This window comes from Cricetulus griseus (genome assembly GCF_003668045.3).
Source record: "Cricetulus griseus strain 17A/GY chromosome 1 unlocalized genomic scaffold, alternate assembly CriGri-PICRH-1.0 chr1_0, whole genome shotgun sequence".
Taxonomy (NCBI): Eukaryota; Metazoa; Chordata; class Mammalia; order Rodentia; family Cricetidae; genus Cricetulus; species Cricetulus griseus.
The window spans coordinates 129,189,685-129,209,288 of NW_023276806.1; the positions used below are offsets into that span (position 1 = coordinate 129,189,685).

Below are 19,604 nucleotides of genomic sequence, written 5' to 3' on the forward strand. Positions count from 1 at the left end.
CACCTAATAAAGTACCTTTTTCCATTACCCGGACATCTGTTAAGTGATTAACACATCTCTTTTTTTATACTTTCACCCCTCTAGAGACAGATTCATGAGCAAACAAAACAGAACAAAAACCCCAGTGCAAGGGTCTGAGAATTTATTTCAGGTATTCGCTAGCCTCGAAGGGAAGACTTCAGGGATGCAGGCATTGCTGCCAACCCCAGGAAACTCGTGAGGGTACTCAGACCTGCTGCCCACTTAGGAGAGGGCTGTTTTCACCAGTGTGGCAAGTGCGGAAGACTGAGGGCAGGCGCAGCCAGTGGGTGCTGCCGTTCGGCGTTTGGGAAACAGGCCCCTGCTTCCCAAGCCTGCGCCTGGTGTGGAGAGAAGAAGGGAAAGTGGTCAGCGATGGCAGCCTGCCAGTGCAAATCCACACCCCAGGGTTCCTGGGCTCTCCCTACTCCCCCACTCTACCTGGTGCTTATCCTCTCGTCTCTCTAGCCGCCACCGCCATTCATTCCCCCTTACCTCTGTAGGTTTCTCCACCTTGAGGTCCTTAGCACCTCTAGCAACCTGGGGAATCTGTCATCTCACCCTTCACCCTTTTTGAGATAACTGTCCCGGCACTCACTCGCTCTGGAGACAAGGCTGGCCTTGAACTCACGGAGATCCACCTGCCTCTGCCTCCCTAGTGCTGGGATTAAAGGTGTGCGCCACCACGACCCAGTTTATTTTTGGTTTTTCGAGACAGAGTTTCTTTTTGTAGCCCTGGCTGTCCTGGAACTCGCTCCATAGACCAGGCTGGCCTTGAACTCACTGAGATCTGCCTGCCTCTGCCTCCTGAGTGCTGAATCTAAAGGTGTGCACCACCACATCCTGCTGGATCTACTTTTCTCATAGGTGAATAGCTTGCTTCACTCCAACTTTCCAATTCTTTCTTTAATTTTACATTTTCATTTTACTCCTGGGTGCGGGGGGGGGGGGGGAGCGATGGGCCATAGTCCGCATGTGGAGGCCAGAGGGAAATTTTGGGGAATTTGTTCTCTCCTATCCTGTGGGCACCAGGGATTGATTTCAGGTGGTCAGCCTTGGTGGCAAGGGCTTCCCACTGAGCCAAATGGCTGACCTCTAATCCACTCTTAGTATTTACAGCAGCGTCATCAACTGATTCACACTCCACCCCAGGAGGCTTGCCCACATAGCTTCAAATACCAGGTACCCTCAGAAATTTAAAGGTACCACAAGAAGCCTGCAGCCAAGGCCTGTCTGACTTCCCCACCTGGACTCTCCTGGACACTATGCTTCCTCTAAGGGAGCGGTGGTTCTGTCACCCCTGAAGGAAGAGTGGTTGGTAGTAATAATGGATGAGGATCAGGTTGGCAGTGTTCTTACCTATACATCAGAGATGCAAGGACCACAGCCATCAACACCAGTAAGACACCTACAAGCAAGGGAGCCTGCCCCAGGCCACCTTCTTGACCTGTAAACAGAATCCGAGACACTGCTTCAGCATCTGTTCCCCTCCTAACTATCCTCTGTCCATTCCCTTTCTCCTAGTTCTTGTCTTATTACCTACCAGGAACAACAATTTGGGTGCTGGCTACTGCCAGGCTATTGGCATCAGCCAAAGACACATTGAGGCAATAGGTCCCGGAGCCACCTTTCAGAGCTTGGTGTAGGACCAGCTGGCAGTCTGGACTTGGTGGCACAGGCTGGCACAGCCTCTGGGCAGGGGGCTGGCACCCTGGTGATGAAATGTCCATACAGGCTTCCTTGGGTAGCCTGAAAGAGTATTAGTTTGCATCAAGAGATCTGCAAATGGGCAGAACAACAGAAGGAATGAATGACAGTCACTCCAAAGAGTCAACAGGGCAGCCAGCAGGACACTCACCCGCCTTGGCAGGACACAGTCAGCTCAAACGCATCACCCTTACTGGATGTCACGGCCTGCAGGATCTCAGCATTTTCAATACCCTCTGTGAGGTTGCAACTTTGTAAGTTAGCATTCCTCTAACAAGACCATACACAAGAAAGCCCAAGAGATGCTCTCCCAATACTATCTCTGCCATTAGGGTAGTCTCAAGCAATTTCTCACAAGTTATGCTACTACTGGCCAGTCCTGGCAGCTTATACCGCCCCTTCCTTGGTCCCCAATAGAAGCAAGACTCACGGACAATGTCCAGGGTGAGGGAAAAAGAACCATATCGATACAGAACACAATCCAAAGGAACTTGTCTCTTCACAAGCATTAAGGTGTCTATGCCATCCAGGAGAGGGGTGACAGACCCTGGCAGGAGAAGATTTGTGGGTGTAAAGTCAAGAGATAAACTCTTGGAGACAAAGACCAAGCAGGCATCGTTCCAACTACAGCCAAGGCTACAGACTCCTAGAGTGACTAGCTTTGAATCAGCCAAGATCTGGTAGGCCTCGTTTTATATATAAGGAAGTTATGCTAGAAAAAAAAAAAAAGCCCGGTGGTGGTGGTGGTGGTGGTGGTGGTGCACACCTTTAGTCCCAGCACTTCAGAGGCAGAGACAGGCAGATCTCTGTGAGTTTGAAACCAGCATGGTCTGCAAGAGCTAGTTCCAGGACAGGCTCCAAAACTACACAGAGAAACCCTGTCGTGGAGAAAAAAAAAAATGCTGTTTTTTCCTCACATAGTCAAGGAAAGAGAATACAGACAATCCAGGGCTGGAGAAATGGCTCAGTAGTTTTATTTTGGTTTTTTGAGACACATTTTCTCTGTAGCTTTGGAGCCTGTCCTGGAACTTACTCTGTAGACCAGGCTGGCCTCAAACTCACAGAGATCTGCCTGCCCCTTAGTGCTGGAATTAAAGGTGTGTACCACCACTACCTGGCCTCAGTAGTTTAAAGTACTGGTTACTCTTGAAGAGAAACTGGGTTTGATTCCCTACACCTACATAGTAGCTTACAACAATCTGTATCTCCACATCCAGGGAAAGGGATCTGATGCCTGCACCAATATAAATACAGTGGTAAATATAAATACAGGCAAAACACCATACACATTAATTTTGTTTTGTTTTGTTTTTGGAGACAGTGTTTCTCTATATTGTTTTGGAGCCTGTCCTGAAACTTGATCTGTAGACCAGGCTGGCCTTGAACTCACAGAGATCTGCCTGCCTCTGCCTCCTGAGTGCTGGGATTAAAGGCTTGTGCTACCAATGCCTGGCTCATTAATTTTTTTTTTTTTTGAGACAGAGTTTCTCTGTGTAGCTTTGGAGCCTATCCTGGCACTCGCTTTGGAGACCAGGCTGGCCTCGAACTCACCGAGATCCGCCTGCCTCTGCCTCCGGAGTGCTGGGATTAAAGGCGTGCGCCACCAACGCCCAGCTCATTAATTATTTTTAATGAAGAAGAAAATGGCCAAAAAAAAAAAAAAAAGAGGCTCCAAATATTGATCATGAATCACACTGGGCTAAGGTCCTGACACAGTTGGCCTGTGTCAATCCATTCAGCATCAGATCTCACTCCTTTATTTTGCCTTGGGGTAGAAATCCAGGAGTGGGACATGGAGAATCAGGGTGTCAGAACCTGAAGCAATGTCTGCATTTATGCTTGAACAGAACATGTGATAGAGCTTGGTAAATGCCCATAGGCTGTTCCCTTGGCTTCCTAACTGTTATCCTTGGAGGAAAAAAACAAAAACACACAGTTCATTCTTTCCTTGTGGCTGGGGGGTGGGGAGGACTCATTTCCTGACCTTTACATCTCTTCTATGTGGCTGAGACACTCTGGAGACTTTAGAGCTAGTGAGAATTCCGAGGCGGCCACAATGCTACAGAAAGTACTGGTTAGCATCTGGATCTTGGGTTAAGACTTAAGAGTAGAGAACTGACGAATAACCCACCTCCAAGAACCTCCTTCACGTATTTTTACCTGTAGAACTTTCTGTAGGCAGAAATGGGCTGGCATCTGGACCCTCAGGTTCAGGAGTGGGTAACGCTTCAGTGGTAGTTTCTACCAACTCTGTGGTCATTGCTTGTGCATCTGTGACTCCAGCAGGCCTTGTGGGTGTGGTACCTCTACCATCTGCAGTTGACATCTCAGCCAGTGTGGTATCTAGGACTGCTGAGGTTGGCAACTGCTTGGAGGTAGTAGCTATGCCCTCTGTGGTTGGCATTTGTACAACTGTGGTTCCAGAGGGCTGTGTGGTTGGCATTTGGCCTGTTGTAGTACCCACACCTTCTGTAGTGGTCCCTAGTATAGATGTGGTTCCAGATGCCTCTGCAGTTGGCATGTAGCCGTCTGTGGTACCTGGGACTGGGGAGGAACCACAGGAACTAAGGGGAATGGCAGCCTGTAGTACCACCTGGGCAGTGACTGAGCCGGACTCCAGGTAAGTGTGAGTGACCTCGACTGCCCGAGAGATCAGGGTCCCAGTGTTGTCCCCAAAATTCCACGTGTAGGAGAGGTCAGCCTCAACCAGATAGCCGCTGGGATCATGGAGATGAAGGGCAAAGATGAGAGGCTGATTTCTCAGGAAGCGCTTGTTTTCTCCATCCAAGGCCTGCAGCTGGGATACACTCACAGAGAAGGGGACCTGGTCTGGGGTTGGAGCCAGAAGAATCAAGAACCAGGCCTGAGTCACACCTCTTCCACAACCATGTTCTTCACACACAAGCTGACTAGCCAGGTGGCTATTTGTCTCACATTTCTCTGCCCAGATCTTTCTGCCCCTCCCCTTTGAAGGTTGGCACTGACTTCCTCTTTCTAGTCCAAGACAGCCTTCCCACCTCATGCCGTCTGCCTGGCTGGCCTTGTTCCTTTCTAAGCTCTTACCAGTAATGGTGAAGGTTGAACTGGAATGAGCCAGGGGGACGTAGCTCTGGGGCCCCCGTCTGTGGTAGACAGTCACTTCCATGGTGTGTGTGCCCACCCACGAGTGGCCTGTTGCAATGCTCAGCCTGGACACCGGGCCCCCCAGAACCTGCCAGTATTGTCCTGAGAGTTTTCGAGATAAAAGCAGAGAAGGGGAGGCATCTGATTAAAGAGAACTGAGAGGTACAGTTTGAAAAAGGCTTCAGAGAACCGGGGGGGGGGGGGGAGTGTTGATTTCCTCCAGGTGTTTGGGAGGGTGGGTTCCTTGGGTAGGAATATATTGGGAAGGGACTGTTGGGGGAACCTCACCCCAGGTCTTCCAAACATAGACAAAGCTTCTTCTGGGAGGCCGAGGGCCAGATGGGCAGGGTCCACCGTCAGGGAAGATGCAGGCATCATCTGGTCCCTGTGGATACACTGGCTGCCCTCCCCATACCTGGCTCCCTGGAAGGTAGATACAGTCAACCTCAAACCCCAACATTCTTTAATATGCACGCAGACCCCTAAAATAGTTCCTAGTGGGTGGGGCTATAGGAGTACTCCGTAGCTGGAACTACAGTCTCCATACTACAGCCCACACGGGATGGTAATTGGAGAGTGGGGGAATGTATGGAAGCCACAGCTTGAGATTCATATTCGTATAGAACATAAATAAGAGACTGGCTATCCATAGAACAAAATGTTTACAGTGACTCTCGTGAGATTAAGAGCAGCAGCAGCAGCTAACACTAAATATTTACTGTAGGTCCAGGTGACTCTGCTGAGTACTTTATATAGATGAGCCTTCATCTTCGTAATAATGTCAAGGTACCACACCTACTTCATAGGCAGAAATGCAAGCACACAGCAATTTACCCGCCCAGAGTCACATGTAGTGATGGATTTACATCTGAGCCCAAGCAACTTCAGGAATCTGCTGTTTTCCAATTTGGAAACTGTAACTTTATCTGCATTTTCTGATTTTAGTGCAATAAGTATCTATTACATTTTACATATTTACAGTATATATTGACTGTGATGAGTATAATCATAATTTTTTTTACAGAGTCTATAGGGGATAAAGGGCAATGGAATAACACTTGACAAGCATGTGTGAAGCCCTAGGTTTGAACCCAGCACTGTTTAAAAAAAAATAGAAAAGGAGCCAGGTGGTGGTGGCATATGTATTTAAATCCCAGCACTCAGGAGGCAGAGACAAGCTGATCTCTGTGAGTCTGAGGCCACTATGGTGTACAAATCGAGTTCCTAGACAGCCAGGACTACACAGAGAAACCCTGCCTGGAAAAAAACAAAGAGGAGGAGGAGAAGGAGGAAGGGGTTTTTCCCTGAGTTTACTGGAGATACCTGGGAATCAGAGCCCCAGTTATAAGGTTCAGGAGGTACCAAGAGAGGTACTTACCATTGACGATGGTGTTGTTGGTCCAGATAACCTGCCCATCTGGCAGCACCTTTTGACTTTCAGGGAAGTGCAGGGTAATGGAAAAGGAGGCATTTGCACCAATCAGTGTAGGTCCATCGTTTCTGACCTTCAGAGACACTGGGCCACCTGGGAAGGAAAGATGCATTAGCTGGGACTCTGGCTTCTCCTCTCCAAATCTCTCTGCCAACCTGCTTCAATGTAACCCAGTTCTTACCATCCTCCTATCTCATTCCCACCATGCCTTTCCCCCAGAATATACAAATCTTACCTCTCCAGCAGTCAGGTGCCTGCACCTCTGTCCACTCAGGATACAGCTGCCTGTCCCAGGCCTTAGTTCCAAGTTGCCGTGGGACACCAAGCCAGTCTTGGTTCCTGGATCCTAAAAGGAATGTGCCATAAGATCCTAAGGTCCTTAGTCCTTTCTCAGAGGATAGCGCTATGTCCCATTTCATCTCGTTGTGATATTCAAAGTGCAATGTATTTATTTTGGTGGGATGGAGGGCAACACTGAGACTGAACATAGGGCCTAACATTCTAACACTGATCTGTATTCTCAACCCTCTTCTTACTTTAATTGAAATGCTTTTATTAAATATCTTTAGCTAGGCATACCCTTGGGAGGCAGAGGCAGGTGGATTTCTATGAGTTTGAGGTCACCCGGCCTACAGAATGAGTTCCAGGACAACCAGGGATACACAGAGAGATCCTGTCTCAAAAAAAAAAAAATCACAGAAACAATAATTTTTGGTTTTTTGTTTTCTGAGATGGGTTTCTCTTTGAAACAGTACTGGCTGTCCTGGAACTCATTCTGTAGACTAGGCTGGCCTTGAACTCACAGAGATCTGCCTGCCTCTGCCTCCCAAGTGCTGGGATCAAAGATGTGCGCCACCATGCCCGGCAAGAAACAAACAAACAAAAAATTGTGTTTGTTTTTTGAGAAAAGGTTTCTCTGTATAGCTCTGGCTGTCCTGGAACTCAATTTATAGACCAGGCTGTCCTTGAATTCACAGAGATCCGTCTGCCTCCCAAGTACTGGGATTAAAGGCAGGCTAGTACGCCAAGCCCAGAAATTGTTTTTAACATGGTGGAATTTGTATTTTAGAAAAGCCACTGTGGCATCAGAACATGGTGACTCACAAATGTAATCTCAATCAGTACTCAAGAGTCTTTGGCCAAAGTCTCACCATGAGGTTGAGGCCAGTATGAACTACATAATGAGTTCCAGACTAGACTAGCCTGGTCTACAGAACACTTTCTCAAAAGAAAAAAGAAGCAATCCAGGCGTTGGTGACACCCGCCTTTAATCCCAGAACTTGGGAGGCAGAGGCAGGCAGATCTCTGAGTTCAAGACCAGCCTGGTCTACAAGAGCTAGTTCCAGGACAGCCTCCAAAGCCACAGAGAAACCCTGTCTCGAAAAACAAAACAAACAAACAAAAAACAAAAAAAAGAAGAGGAAGAAGAGGAGGAAAAAGAAGGAAGAAGAGGAAAAAGACCACTGTGGAAAAAAGGAGAGAGGAATGAGTAGACCCAGGTACAGGTTGGAGGTGGGGACAACACAGACATAATTATTATAATTAAATTGGGTATAGTATCTCATGTCTGTAACCTCAACACTCAGAAGACAGAAGCAGGAAGATCACTGCAAAGTTGGAGACCAGCCTGGTCTACACAGCAAGTACCAGGCCAACTAGGGTTACACTGGGAGACCTAAGCTAAAACATAAATCTGACAAGAAGAAAGAAGTATAATTGGCTTCCACATCCCCTTCACTCAAATCCAATATCAATAAAACATTTTGATATATTTGCTTTATTCTTATTAGTTGCTGTTTTTGTCTAAAATATGTTTTCAGAAGAAAATCTCAGGCAAGTGAGATGGGTAAAGATATTTTCTGCCAGCAGGTGAATCTCTGTGAGTTCGAGGCCAGCCTGATCTCCAGAGCGAGTGCCAGGATAGGCTCCAAAGCTACACAGAGAAACCCTGTCTCGAAAACAACAACAACAACAACAAAACAACAACAACAAAACAAAAAAAAAAAACCAAAGATATTTTCTGCCTAGCCTAAGAACCTGAGTTTGATCCCCAGACTCACATGGTAGAAAAAAATAATAAAGTCAGTGTTCATAATGTAAGCACAGTATCTTAAGAGCCTCAGATGTGTGGGCATGAACCAAACATTTCCAAAATTCATTAAGGAACTTAGCAAAAGAAAAAACAGGGTACCACACACCTGCCTGTGATCCCAGCAACTAGGAAGCAGAAGCAAAAGTATTCTACTATATAGTGAGTTCAAGGCCAGTCTGAGATACAAGAGATCCCATCTCAGAAAAGGAATGAAGAAACAAACAAACAAACAAACAAAAAACCAAAACAAAACCCCTGGAAAATGCAGTACAAATGAAGAAGCCAGAGTAAGGAAGTTTGTGAGACCAGGGATTCAAAGAGAGAAAAAGAGGCTGTGATATGATGTATGTATTGTAGTACAGCAGAAACTGTCCTTATCCCAATTCTAATGTCCACAGGGAAGCCAGATTCTGTTGGGGGTTGGTCTGTGGTCAACTCAGAGAGTGTTTGTCCACCGAAGCAGGAGCAGTCATGAGATGCACCATTCTTTTTTAACTGCCCACCCTCCCTCCCCTGCAGCACGGGACATTCCAGACCCTCTCGCCACCCTTCACTCCCTCCCCTTGCTCCTGTCACGAGGCCTCAATCCCCCAGAGTCCTTTCATGTGATGCTCAGCTGAGACCCTTCTGCTTCTCTCTCCCAGACCCAGAATGTAAGGCCTGGGCTATATACACCCATATCCACCCCAAGTACAGAAGGTGGTATCAGCTTGGTCTTCCTGAATAGCATATTCTCTCTCTCCACTTTAATTCTCCTATCATAAGTACTTCAGATATCACCTAATCCATTTTACCCATTTATTTTACCTCCTTGGGAGCCCTGTTTCAGCTCTCTGTCTGAGGAGGTCTCAGAATTACTGTTGTGCCTTCTGCCCCTTGAGTCAGATAGGAATACTTCTCAATCCTAAATTTCACACATAAATCTGGGCACGACGGTTTATGTCAGGAATCCCAGTGCTTAGGAGATAGAAGCACGAGGATTAGGAGTTCAAGGCCACCCTCATCTTGAACAAATGAAGGCAAACAAAACTTTATCCTCACGAAATCAAATCAAATAGGACTTGAGATATTCCTACAAGTCTGGTTAGAAGGGGGAATCCCCGAGCAGGTGTTCAACTGCTAATGACACTTGCTCCTGATGACACAGGCGCACTCACCTTCTACGGCCCCCACAGCCAGCAAAGCACTCAGTACAAACAGAGGGAGAGGGCACCTCCTTGGCACATCCATCCTGCTCTTCCTTTCAGCAGCCGAAGGTGCCAGGGGTGGGAATGAGCCCCTATATAGGAAGGGATGCTCATTTGCATAGCCCTTCCTCCCATGCTCTAGAGAAGGGGAAACCTGGGAAGAAGGACCAGAACTGATTTCAGGGTCTGGACGTTCCTTTTCTCAGCCCACCGCTCAATGACAGCTTCCGGCTTCACTGGGGTCACATTCACCCTGACACACACTTTCATTCTGAAAAGAGTTGACTGATGGGCAGCCACAACTCACGTACTGTACTTCACAGCCATTTCAGCAAGAGAGGGAAGCCATGAATTGAGTCAAAGCAAGCAACCCTCAAGACAGATACAAACACCTTTATCTAAAAGCTGTCCGAAGAGGCAGAGTGTACATTCCCAGCAATGAAGCAACAAAACCAACCAATGAACCACTAAAACAGTGAGACAGGATTAAGCTAGGCTGAGAAAGGACTTTGTTATCTAGCCTAAGAATCCTTTACAGTAAGAGCCCTGATCTTGTGCCTCTTACGATAGTACACGGAGGAAGTGCCAGACGATCTCTGCGAGTTCGAAGTCAACCTCAATTTTTATTTTATTTTTAACGCATTGCAGCCGGCCAGGCTGCAATATGAGATACTGTCTCAAAAAGGGGGTGGGAGTGCTGGAGAGACCGCTCAGGAGTTAAGAGCCTATGTAGCTCTTGCAGAAGATCAGAGCTGGGCTTCAGCGTCAGCTCACAACTGCCTATAACTTCAGCTCCAGACGATCTGCTGCTTCTGTGAAAAAAACACACACAGACACACACATAACTGATATATATATATATATATATATATATATATATTATATATATATATATATGATATGTATATATATATGATTTCCCAGGTTTCTGCTTTCCAAAGGAGGCTCTCCTGGCCAGCTAGAATTTAATTTCACTTAAGGGATGGTGAAAATTGTGAGCGGAAAGTAAGGAAACCCTTAGACCACAGACAACACCAGTTCCGGCCGCCGGAGCCCAAACCAGGAACTGCGGGAAAGTTGCGCTGCGGCCACTCGGCTCACCCGCCCAGGGCGGGGACTCGGCGGCGGGAGCGCGGAGCCCGGCCCGCCCTCGTGACGTTGACCAATCCCAAGGGTGGGAGGCGGAGCCAGGGAAACGCGGGAAGGAGGGGCGGGGCCTCGGCTGGCCGTCTGGAGCGGTGGGGGAGGCGGCAACATTGTTTCAAGTTGGATAAATTGTCAAGGGCTGAGCTTTGCTTGCGTTCCATCCAGAGCTGGGGCTGCGGTGCTCACCTTGGCCCCCAGGTCCTCCGCCCCGAGTGTTGGGCCCGCTTTCTTCAGGGTTCCCGGGCCCCGCTCCCGGGGGCCTGAGCCGCCGCACTAGTGCTCCATGGAGAACTTCCAAAAGGTGGAGAAGATCGGAGAGGGCACGTACGGAGTGGTGTACAAAGCCAAAAACAAGTTGACGGGAGAAGTGGTGGCGCTTAAGAAAATCCGGCTCGACACGTGAGTGGCCTCCGGAGCCGGAACTCCTTCCCCGGGACCTCTTGGCTGCCCCCCCCCAACCCCCTACCCCAACAGGCGGGTAGCCGTCCCGGACCGGACCGGAAGGTAGCGGGAGGGACTCCTGAAGTGAGGGGTGGGTTGGCGGACGGTAGACGCTCTCTCTCGGTGACTGTCCGAGGGCTAGAATTCAGAGAAAACTTTCTTCTCGTGCTCCACCCGGTGAGCTCCCAAATCTGCAAGCCGGGAGACTTGGGAAGAGAAAGTGGGGGGGATGGGGGGGGTGAGGTAGGGTCCAGGAGTGTTCATAGAGTTGGGTTATGTACGAACCAGGAGAATAATTCCTTTCTGAATGGAGAGCTGTCCCCCCTGCTCCAGCCCCATACTTAGAACCCTCACCCTCTTTCAAAAGAATGGCAGTTGAGACTCACTGGCCCTCTGGGGAGGCTGGGAGCTACTCTCACCCCCCTCCCCTATTACCTTTCCTCTGCTTCTCATTCACCTGGAGGCTCTACTTACCTTCCACTGGAAAAAGAGGAAATAATGACCTTGAATATGTCTAAAAGCCACACCCCAATTACCCAGGAATAACTACTGACAGTACCTTTCCTTTCTGACTTCCTAAGGGAGTTTTGGGGGGTGGTGTCTCCCTAAGAGAGTATGTTTGTAACCATATTCTCATCTGTGTTTTTCCAACCTCTCCAAGTGAAACTGAAGGTGTGCCCAGTACTGCCATCCGAGAGATCTCTCTGCTTAAGGAACTTAATCACCCTAATATTGTCAAGTAAGTGTAGTCTGAGAGATGACCACCAAGGTGAATTCTGTTTGTTTTAGCCTTAGAATTTCTCTCCCTCAACTGCATTTCCTGAACCTTCTCTTGCAGGCTGCTAGATGTCATCCACACGGAAAATAAGCTTTACTTGGTTTTTGAATTTCTGCACCAGGACCTCAAGAAATTTATGGATGCCTCTGCTGTCACTGGCATTCCTCTTCCCCTCATCAAGGTAACCTTCCTCAATTCCAGCTCAGGTATCTTGGGGAAATTAGAGGCAGGTAATTCAGACTGGTTATATTTTGGCTTGTTTCTCAGGCTTCAACACTCCCCGACCCCTTTTATTTGTGTCTGTTGGTCTCTTCCTGTTCATTATAGTCATTAGCCATAGGAAGGACCGAAGAATCATAACCAAGGTCCTGCGAGCCACCTAGACAGCTCAGGCAGATCAGATACCACTCAGAAAATGGGATTGAGGGTAGTTGGTGGGTTCCTCAAAAAAAAAAAAAAGTTCCACCTGTGATGTGGGAGACAACCAGAACTGTATTCACTCCTGGAGTTAATGAATATCAGCAGTTACATATTTGACACAGTTATTTAACACAGGCATGTGCTAGGCACAGGGTATTGAAAGGGATGCAAAAATTAAGTAATATCTGGTCTTTATCCTTGACAGGCTGAAAAATACAATGAAAGAAGTAGCTATTAAATGTGTGGTTGTGTTGTAAGGTGTGTTGGCTCATGATTGTAATCCTAACACTCAGGAGGCTGAGGCAGGAGGATGTCTGTAAGTACAAGGACACCCTGGCCGGGCGTTGGCGGCGCCTTTAATCCCAGCACTCAGGAGGCAGAGGCAGGTGGATCTCTGTGAGTTTGAGACCAGCCTGGTCTAAAAGAGCTAGTTCCAAGACAGCCTCCAAAGCCACAGAGAAACCCTGTCTTGAAAAACCAAAAAAAAAAAAAAAAAAAAAAAAAAGACAGCCTAGGCTACACTTGTAAGCCTATCCTACAGTTCCAGGCCAGGAAGGCACTATCATAAAAAACAAACAGGGCTGACAAGATAGCCCAGCAGGTAAAGGCACCTGCCTCCAAATCTGATGACCTGATGACCTGAACTCCATCCCCAGGTCCCACATAGTACAAGAAAACCAATTCCTGCAAGTTGTCCTGATTTCCTCGTTTGCACAGTGCCATGCCCCCCCATAAATAAGTAATAAGTAAATAAATAAATAAATAAATAAATATGCAATCTAAAGAATTAAACAAAATCCCCCAAAAATACGTAATGGAGTTATCATCTCACATGATTAAGGCTTTACTGCATTTTGAGGGCAAAGAGCAAGTTGTATCTGTTAACGGTGGTGACTGAACAAACCTTCCTCTCTCCTTTGTCAGAGCTATTTGTTCCAGCTGCTCCAGGGCCTAGCATTCTGCCATTCTCACCGGGTCCTGCACCGAGACCTTAAGCCCCAGAATCTGCTTATCAATGCAGAGGGGTCCATCAAGTTGGCAGACTTTGGACTAGCAAGAGCCTTTGGAGTCCCTGTTCGTACTTATACTCATGAGGTAGGTCCCCCTATGATTTTTCTTCTTTAAGAATCTTAGGGAGATGTTCATACCAGGGCAGGAGTTCCTTGGTAAATAGAATCTCTGACAACCCAAGGGTCTTTTTTTTTTTTTTTTTTTGGTTTTTTGAGACAGGGTTTCTCTGTGTAGCTTTGGAGCCTATCCTGACACTTGCTCTGGAGACCAGGCTGGCCTCGAACTCACAGAGATCCGCCTGCCTCTGCCTCCCAAGTGCTGGGATTAAAGGCGTGGCCACAAACACCCGGCTCAACCCAAGGGTCTTTACCTATTTATTTAAAGTGTCTGAGTAAAGTGCATGTATGTCTGTATTGCATGCCTGCCTGGTGCTCACAGAGGTCAGAAGAAGGTGTCTGATCCCCTGGAAATGTAGTTACAGACTGTTGTGAGCTTTCATATAGATGCTGGGAATTGAACCTGGATCCTCTGCAAAAGCAACAAGCACTCTTAACTTCTGATCCTCTGTCTAGCCCTTAACCAAAGGGTCTTAGGATATGCACTGAATTCATACTATGAGATTACCTGGCCTTTGATACAAGCCAGGAAGGTTGATTGGCATACCATTTAAATGACTCAGATTTTCCAGGAACGTCCCAAATCTGGGGGTTTTGGGATACTCAACTGGGGATGGAGAGAAGGCTCAACAGTGAGGAGCATATGATGCTCTTTCAGGTAAACTGTGTCAGGCAGTTCACCATCACCCTTAACTCCAGCTCCAAGGGATCAGACACTTTCTTCTGGCCCTGAGGACACTGCACAGTTGTGGTATACACAATGCATGTATACACATTATTAAAGTAAAAAACCATAATAAGATCCATCTTAAAAAGAGAGGGTGGAGGGCAGCAGGGTTTTGTTGAATTGAGGTATGTGACCTTGTCCTCTTGCTTCCCAGGTGGTGACCCTGTGGTACCGAGCACCTGAAATCCTTCTAGGCTGCAAGTACTACTCCACAGCCGTGGATATCTGGAGCCTGGGCTGCATCTTTGCTGAAATGGTATGGAGGCTTGCCAGGTTCTATCCAGCCCACTCTTGCCTGCATCCAAGCGCAAAACCCATTTCTTGGCCTGAAGTGGTCCTTTATCACAGAGTTCTCTCAAGTATCACCCTCTGTAGAGGTAGTGGCCCTGATACCAACTCAGTTTTAGAATATTCCTAAATAGATTTAGTTACCTAGTATTTTATCTCTTACCCAAAATGAGCTAAATCCATTCCGTACCCATCAGCTGCTTTGTTTTGTTTTCTGTTTTTGTTATTTTATTTTGAGACAGTCTCACTGTGTAGCCCATTTATAGTCTCGCTCTCTCCCGCTTTAGCTCCACTTCCCGCCATTACCATCTAGCTCATGGGACTGAGCTGACAGGCATGACCCACCATACTCATTCAGCTGTTTCAGCTTTAATCCTCAAATATTTGGAAGAGTGAATTCCTTTTAGTACAACAGGTGGCCCACAGGCCTCAACACATAATCATAGACTTATTTAAACAGGGTGGGTTTTTGTTTTGTTGGTGGTGGGGCATTTTTGTTTTGCTCCTTTGTTTTGTTACTTTTTTATTTTTATTTATTTTTTTTACATCCCAACCAAAGTTTCCCCTCCCTTCCCTCCTCCCACTTCATCCCCTTGTTTATTTTTTAAAGGTATTTTTTTCCTTCCTTTTTGTTTTTTATTTTTACTTTTTAAAAATTTTTTATTTTTATTTTTATGTGTATTGGTGTTTTGCCATGGGTGTCAGGCCCCCTGGAACTGGAGTACAGACAGTTGTGAGCTGCCATATGGGTGCTGGGAATTGAACCCAGGTCCTTTGGGAGAGCAGTCAGTGCTCTTAACACTGAGCCATCTCTCCAGAACTTTGTAGATGACAGCATCATGTCAGAGTGTCAGAAGTTTGGAGAGGTCTGATTTTTGTCTCCTTCATTTAACCTATAGACCCGTTCTTGGAATTTAGTAAAGCTAAATTCATTCAACTGCTCCACATCTATCGTTTTTGTAGACTTGGTCATGCCCTGCCTCCTCAACCGCTGGCTTTTCAGACTGAAGGATCCTTGAAGCATAGCATAGCTTCAGTATGGGAGCTCCCATCCCATTTAATGCAACAGTGGATCAACAGCTCAGTAACTTTTTTTTTTTTTTTTTTTTGGTCTTTTATCTGGGTTGAACCTGGGGGCTTGGAGACCATTCCCCTAGATATAGATATACATATAGAATGTGAATTTATCCACCAGTACCTTACAATTGCCCATATTCCTCTCTCAATTCATCAAAAAATATTTGTTAAGCACCTAGTGTGTACCCAGCACCATGCTAAGTGCTGTGGGGAACACAGAAGAAATGGAAGACACAGTCTCTGCCCGCTGTGCTCCTATCTAGAAGTGGCTGCGTCACAAGGAGGGGGGATGACCGCAGTGTCTACCCCATACCCCGTGAGTGGCTTGGGATCCCTTTGCTACATGTCAGTGGCACCCCAGACATTCACCCCCTCCCAGCCCCACCCAGCCTTGGGGATCGACAAAGCCATGGTTGGGGGAAGGAAGGAGGAGGGGGCGAGGAGGCAGATGAAGGGACTTCATTGTCTCAAGTTCTGTATGACCGACCCCATGAAAAGCCCCGGGGAGGGGAGTCATGGGGCCCTGCTGACCTTCCACTGCCTGTGGGAACCTCCTCCGAACAAGGGGCAGTGTGGACTGACGTCAATGTGGGGCTTGGCCTTTCCTCTTGTTCCCCATTTTCAGGTGACCCGGCGGGCCCTGTTTCCCGGAGATTCTGAGATCGACCAACTCTTCCGGATCTTCCGGACTCTGGGGACCCCTGATGAGGTGGTTTGGCCGGGAGTCACTTCTATGCCTGATTATAAGCCGAGTTTCCCGAAGTGGGCTCGGCAAGATTTTAGCAAAGTTGTGCCTCCACTGGATGAAGATGGGCGGAGCTTGTTATCGGTAAGAGCCGGGAGGGGGTGCCCACATAAGCGCCTCTCCCATTCCCCAGAGAAGAGAAGCAGATCCCCTCAACTCCGTTAGAATTACCCTAGTCCTCCATTCCTCCGCTCATCGGTAGGCTGGTTCAGCATTGGGAGAAGGGAAGAAGTGAGGTCTGGGTCCCAGGTTTCCGAGCACACCTGCTCTGCATTGGGTCCACTGTTACATCACTGAAGTCAGAATATATTTCTCCCTCCAGCAAATGCTGCACTATGACCCCAACAAGCGGATTTCAGCCAAAGCAGCCCTGGCCCACCCTTTCTTCCAGGATGTGACTAAGCCAGTACCCCACCTTCGGCTGTGATGTCCTTCCCAAAGCCTTCCTCACCCTTGGTCTGACTTGACTCTGGGCCTTTTGGACACAGGTCAGCCTTCTACTCTTTTCTGGCTGTCTTAGCACTCACTTTTTCTCTTGGCCAGCCAGTTCCCGGGACTCAGAGGTGCAGGGAAAGATGAGGTGACAGGAAAAAGTTTTGGTATCAGATGCACTTAACCCAGCTTCCACTACCTTCTCTCCCTCTTAGTCATCACTGAGGGTTGGTATGCAAAACAAAACAAAACTGACCATTCTCTACCCACCCCCATGTCAAGTTTGGCCATCCCAGTCTTATAAATTATTGTGTCCCATGTTTAGGAAGACACACCCCAGACCTCCTGGTGCCACTGTTTTATAAAGGCCAACTGATAAGTTGGGACATTTAGGAACCAAGCCACAGAGGTCTATTTTAATGAATTAGATGAAAAAAAAAAAATAGATCCAAACAGTTTATACCTTAGTTGTAGTGTCTGGCCTCGCCCGACAATCAAGGAGGCCCAGCTGGAGAAGCAGAAGAAATGTTCCCTTTCAGCACTCTGTCTACCTTCTGCAGGGCAAGAAGTCAGGAGGGGGATAGGGATTGGTCTGTTCACCATAATTCACAAGGCAAGGTGAAAGACACTGGAATCTTTCTTTTAGTAATTTTGTTTTCTGGTGCTAACAACTGAACACAGGACCTCGCCCTCACTAAGCAAATGCACCACCCGTATGCCAGATTTTCTAGCCCCTCTTTTTGGCGTTTTAGCTCTTCAGTTTGTCAGAGGTCCCTGTTGCCATCTTCTTCCTCTGAGAGTCACCCCTGACTCCATAGTGGAAGTGAAGCTTTAGATGTCACTTTGAAAGGCTTTGACCTGGTCAGGTCATCGGGGGACATTTTCTATAAAAGAGTTAACAATTATATTTATATTTCAAGTTATAGTAGTTTGGATATTTTAGTGTTTTGATTTTTGTTTTTTTGGGGGGCGGGGCAGTGTGGATGGATTTGTTGCCATGTGCACTTTGGAATTTTGTAATGCAATTGTTGAAAGAAAATATTTCTTTTATGATCTTCTCCCTCTACCCCTTGTCCTCCAGTGTTCTGTTAATATTATTTGTAATTTAGTTTGTAATTCATTAAAAGAAATTATTCTCAGTTGTATAGTGGATCTCTTTCATATTTTATCATTTATATATTTTCTGAAAGAACTGAGCGGGTCACAACCTGAATGTGAATAAGTGATTTCAGAGCCCTTTTCCTAATGTTTGTAAATGCAGGACATCCTCCCATGCCTTTGCACTTGGGATGGTTGTGAGTGTGAGCAAATTGGGTATTGTCTTAGGGAAACTGAAGCTTCTTTCCTACCTTTTCCTATCGACCAGCTAAACCTCTCCTATTCCTGCTCACACGTGCACATGAATAGAGTGCTGTTTCAGTTTTTCTGTTATCAGCAACTTGACTGAGTGGGCTTCAGCACCCCATTTCCCAGTAGGCTTTTACCATTTGTGTAGGTTTTTTTGTTTCTTTGTTTTGGTCTTGAAATTATGTATACATGTGTGGGTCTGTGAACATGAGTGTCAAGTGCCTGCAGAGGCCGGAAGAGGGCACTGGATCTCCTACAGCTAGTTACAGGCAGTTGTAAGCCCTGTGGTGTGGGTACTGGGAACCGACATTGGGTTTTCTGCCAAGAGTGGTACTTGCTCTGAACTGCTGAGCCATCTCTCTAGCCTAGCCTGCCAGAGAGAGACCCTCGTTTCAATCCTCAGTACTACCAAAAAAAAAAAAAAATCCTTAGCATAGTTGTCTAAATATTTTCACATTTACACACAATTCAGAAAATACCAATTACATGACAATTTAGGAGGTCTAAAATGTCTTCAGACTACCGCTCTTTGTTGACCATAAAAAAATAGGCAGTCCACCCAAAAACCCCTGTTCTCTAATGCTCCTCTAAAAAGAACTTCTGAGAGAAAGTTCCCAGATAGGATGTCTTCAATTTGACACGGAAGGCGGGGCACTAGGGTAAGCAGAAGAAGACAAGGTTAATACCAGTCTCTCTCTCTCTCTTTTCTTTTTTCCACGAGACAGGGTTTCTCTGTATTGTTTTGGAGCCTATCCTGGAACTAGCTCTTGTAGACCAGGCTGGCCTCGAACTCACAGAGATCCCCCTGCCTCTGCCTCGGAGTGCTGGGATTAAAGGCGTGCCCCACCACCGCCCGGCTCAGTCTCTTGTTTTTTTGTTTTTTGTTTTTGTTTTTCTTAGTAGTGTCTCACGATGTGATGTGCTGTGTAGACCAGGCTGGTCTGGAACTCATGGAGATTGCTAGGATTAAAGGCGTGGGCCTCCAAACCCAGGGTTTGGGTTTTTTTTTTCCCCTCCTCTTAAATTGAGACCTTGTCTCAAGGAGCCCAGGCTAGCCTTGAACTTGCTAGGTGAAGGGAGGATGACCTAGAACGCCTAATCCTGCCGCCACCTCCCAGTGCTCGATTAGGCGGGGATGCAAGCCACACCACACCCGGCCTTTACAGGGCAGCTTTCGCGCTCGCCTTGCCTGCCACTCAAGTTCGGAAGTGTCCTAGCACTGGTTAAGGTTTCCTTTTGTCCCGCCTGCTTCACTCACCTGATTAGATGTTTACGAGTCAAAAGGCGGGGGAGGAGTGTCACGGGTGTCGAGGTTTCATTGGCTGACGCAGATGCCCGTCAGTACTGCACCGCCCTCTTTCCCAGGATATCTCTCTCTAATGGTTGCTCACCCCGTCAATCTTCAAGGCTTCTCGTTTAGGTATTGGCTCGCGGCCCCGCCAGTCAAGTCTCTCCCTGTACTGGTTGGTGACAGTCCCCCAAAGCCCGCCTTTCTCCAGAAGATTGGCGGGTGAACG

General features: G+C 47.3%; 2 protein-coding genes across 4 annotated transcripts; one reads left to right on the top strand and one right to left on the bottom strand.

The window, feature by feature from the left end:
* Positions 1 to 128: 128 nt before the first annotated feature.
* Positions 129 to 10,384, bottom strand: Pmel (premelanosome protein). Of its 3 annotated transcripts, XM_027392143.2 has the most exons (11): positions 9,530 to 10,384; positions 6,516 to 6,626; positions 6,227 to 6,373; positions 5,137 to 5,271; positions 4,789 to 4,950; positions 3,886 to 4,554; positions 2,156 to 2,272; positions 1,877 to 1,961; positions 1,562 to 1,767; positions 1,378 to 1,465; positions 129 to 359 (listed from the first exon to the last, which is right to left on the bottom strand). In XM_027392143.2, exons 1-11 carry the CDS (start codon positions 9,600 to 9,602, stop codon positions 227 to 229), a joined length of 1,926 nt encoding a protein of 641 aa, XP_027247944.1. In that variant the 5' UTR covers positions 9,603 to 10,384; the 3' UTR covers positions 129 to 226. The 3 variants fall into 3 exon arrangements, with proteins under 3 accessions (XP_027247944.1, XP_027247943.1, XP_035306515.1); XM_027392142.2 differs by lacking the exon at positions 9,530 to 10,384 and having other exon boundaries at positions 6,516 to 6,931; XM_035450624.1 differs by lacking the exon at positions 9,530 to 10,384 and having other exon boundaries at positions 3,886 to 4,950; positions 6,516 to 6,931.
* A 604-nt stretch (positions 10,385 to 10,988) lies between these two features.
* Cdk2 (cyclin dependent kinase 2) lies at positions 10,989 to 16,735 on the top strand. Its single transcript, NM_001244027.1, is given in 8 exon segments — positions 10,989 to 11,104; positions 11,808 to 11,885; positions 11,985 to 12,105; positions 13,269 to 13,439; positions 14,353 to 14,454; positions 15,736 to 15,879; positions 16,189 to 16,392; positions 16,631 to 16,735. Coding segments are annotated over 8 exon segments (1,041 nt in total).
* The last annotated feature ends 2,869 nt before the right edge of the window (positions 16,736 to 19,604 follow it).